The sequence below is a fragment of the Phaethon lepturus genome, unplaced genomic scaffold, assembly GCF_000687285.1.
Source record: "Phaethon lepturus isolate BGI_N335 unplaced genomic scaffold, ASM68728v1 scaffold50825, whole genome shotgun sequence".
NCBI lineage: Eukaryota > Metazoa > Chordata > Aves > Phaethontiformes > Phaethontidae > Phaethon > Phaethon lepturus.
In genome coordinates this window covers 38622-41592 of record NW_010542226.1, presented here as the reverse complement: position 1 = coordinate 41592, position 2971 = coordinate 38622, and the positions used below count along the sequence as shown (strand labels likewise).

General features: G+C 41.0%; 1 protein-coding gene across 1 annotated transcript in view; it reads left to right on the top strand.

Moving 5' to 3' along the window:
* Positions 1-236: 236 nt before the first annotated feature.
* ZFYVE26 (zinc finger, FYVE domain containing 26) overlaps positions 237-2971 on the top strand; it is a gene marked incomplete at its 3' end in the record, with an annotated part of 40780 nt that continues 38045 nt past the window's right edge. The window contains exons 1-3 of the mRNA XM_010287960.1: positions 237-427; positions 1931-2009; positions 2814-2903. Of these exons, the coding sequence (XP_010286262.1) occupies positions 237-427; positions 1931-2009; positions 2814-2903 (360 nt within the window). The remainder of the gene's footprint in view (positions 428-1930; positions 2010-2813; positions 2904-2971) is intronic.

Genomic DNA, 2971 nt, shown 5'->3' with positions numbered 1-2971 from the left:
GCGGGGCGGTCATGACCGAGCGGCCGCCGCGTTGTCAGCCCGCGGTGCTTGTTGTCGCCTCACCCCCCAGCCCCTGTGGGGAGAGGCCCCCTGAAGCCTGGCCTTGGCTCTCCGCCTGCCTCTGCCCGGGGCGCGCTGTCAGTGGGAAGAAGAAATCGCGGGTGGTGCCTCAGCGCGTCCTTACGGCGCCTTCACGTGTGTCACCCTGCCTCAGGTCGCCTGCCCGTCCTGGGAAGATGCATTGTTTTGGAAATGAAGAAGCGGTCTCTCTGGAGCGGCTGTTCGGGTTTTTCTGCGAGTGTGTACGGCATGGAGACTGGGAGCTTGGACAGGCCTGTGTGCCCCAGCTGAGCCAGTGGCACGGGGATGGCTCTGAAAAGGTGGAAGCAATTCTTCAGGCTCTGGTAGCTTGTCCTGTGGGGGTAAGGTAAGTAAGGTACTGGTTTAGTTCAGTAGGCTTGAATGTGAAATGCGGAGGAGCAATTAGTTTAGTGGTGACTGTGGGAGACAGGTAGAATCTGGGAAATAGCACTTGCTGCAGTGCTTGAGGTGTCTGGGATGTGTCTAGATTGACACATCTGAACATTGACCTCTTATCACTGCCCAAGCACTTAGTAGGCTGCCCAGCCCACTGGGATAATGAGCTGTGTTCATTTATGAAGTTAACATGGTGACTGATGCAAGCTTTAAACTATTTGGATGCATTTCAGAATTGATTTTGTTATATTTTACTGAAGGATAAGAAGGAGAAGGAACATCTCCTGAAATTACATTCCTTTGACACTGAGCTTTGGTTAATTTAGAAATGGAACCACCAAGATCAGCACTGTAGTTATTTAAAATGTTCTCTTGTTTCCAGCTCTTGAAAGACCTTGCAATTTCTAAAAATTCAAACTCTAAAAAATTCAAATTATGCTATTGACTTCTTATTTCTTGCTGGATTATTTCTTTATACTGGATTTTGAAATGGCATTGGTTTTACTCTGTCCTAGTTAGTTTTGATCTCTGCTTTTGCGGTAGGTCCATATGAAGGGTGACTTTCTAGCACTTCAGGGAATGTTGGTATTCTCCTTCTTCAAGCAGATGATCATATGCCTTCGTATTAAAGTTTGTGTAACATTTTGTTAAAGGTTTATAAAATAGTTTACACGGACAGCAATTAAAGGAGTCTGGAGGAAGGTGTGCACATGGTTAGATGAATATTGCAAACTGCCATGCAAGACAAGCATTTTTCATCTTTTTATCTTTGATAGTTGGGCTTTAAGGCCAACATCTAAAGCCTTTAGTTAGCAATGCTGAGATTTTTAAAGGCCAATAAACTATCTTGTGCTTTTTCCTTTTCCTAGTCCCTTTGACAGTACTGAATATGTTCCCTAGCTGTGTAGGTATTGGAGAGTGTGTGACTAAGTACTGGAGCCCATGAAAAGCTGACAGAAGTTGGAAGTAGTCTTTGTTTAATTATCACATTATGATACTTTCCTTTTACACTTGGTGCTGCTGTGACCTAAAACTTAGTTTAATTTCTTTGGGTAGAACTAGACAGAAGAGGAAATAGTACTGTTTTTGCCAAGCAGTCAGATTTCAAGGAAATCTGAAGTGCTTAAAGAGGGCTATACAGACTGAACTTTAGACCAGAAATAAATTTGGTTGTTTTGAAGCAAAGAACTTGGCAGTAGCGTTGATATTTGGCAGATATGAAAGCTATTATTTGCGCAGCAGAAATCATTGAGTTAACGTGTAAGTAGTACCAATATTCTGGTTTCTCTGCATTCTCTTCCTGTTTGACTCGTCTTCAGCTATTTAGTCGTCTTTGTTTTTATCTTACACAAAGAAATATAAAAATCAAAATGACCTCTGACAGTGTTTTCCTGGATCTTAGAGATGGGAATGACCTTGTATAATCCAGTGTATGTGCTTATTGCTTTTGTAGATGGGGACAGAATTCTAGCCCATGGAGAACTTCATGGCTTTGGCTTCTTGTGCTGGAAAAATGGCTTGCCAGGAATCAGGTACAGAAACATCTATCTGACTTCCAAATGCAACATGTCTTCCTAGTTGCTTGTTTAAATTATAGTTTTTCCCACATTTTGTGGAACCAAGTTCTCAAGGTAGCTGGAGAGATGCATTGCTTTTGCTTTTAACAAACTTGTCAAGAAACAACTGTTACTCATCTCCACACTGGAGAGAAAAATTGGGATTTTTTTGTTTGTTTGTTTAGGTAACAGAAGTTGGCTTTTTAGCATTGAGCATTCCTGTAAATGGGAAGCATGAGTGTGTCAAGTTACGCGGTTGTGTAGCACATTTCTTACATTAAAGATTAAATAGCTCAGGTATCAGACATTTCTTTATAAGCTTTAGAGGGTGAGGGATGTGCTTGCTGTATTGCTGTTTTCAGACAGACAGGTAGGTAGTATGTTTCATGAGTAAAGGAGAAACTAGTCTTTTTTCCTCTTTTTTCAGTTGGTACACAGGAATGTGTGATCACACTTTTTTTTTCTAAATCCATTTGTCTTTCTCACTACTTAGAAGGTAAAGAAAAAATGCAAGTCTGAGAAGAGATGTCTCTGATAAGATTGTAATTCCTGACAAAGTGACACTTGTCTCCGTTTTCAAATGTATTAATGGAAACCACTGGTGCAGGAGCAGAACCTACTTGTGGAATAGCCTTTACTTGAGAATTAGGTATCTTCAGAGAGGTATTTCAGTCCGTCTCAAAATGTTAATGAAATAGCTAAGATTAGGTTTATACGGTAACGTAAATAAATAAAAGTTGTATTGGCTAACGTCTTTCCCGTTCTCTTACATTGTTTCAGAAAACTGTTCCAGTTGTTCTTCAGAGAGAAACTGAATTTTTACTGTTCTTGGAAGAATTACAGAAAGATGTTACTGAGGAAGTCCTAAAGGTGAGCTACTTAGTATGCCCTACTTCTTGTTAGTTATGCAGAATGTCCAACTTTATCAGGTTTTGGGT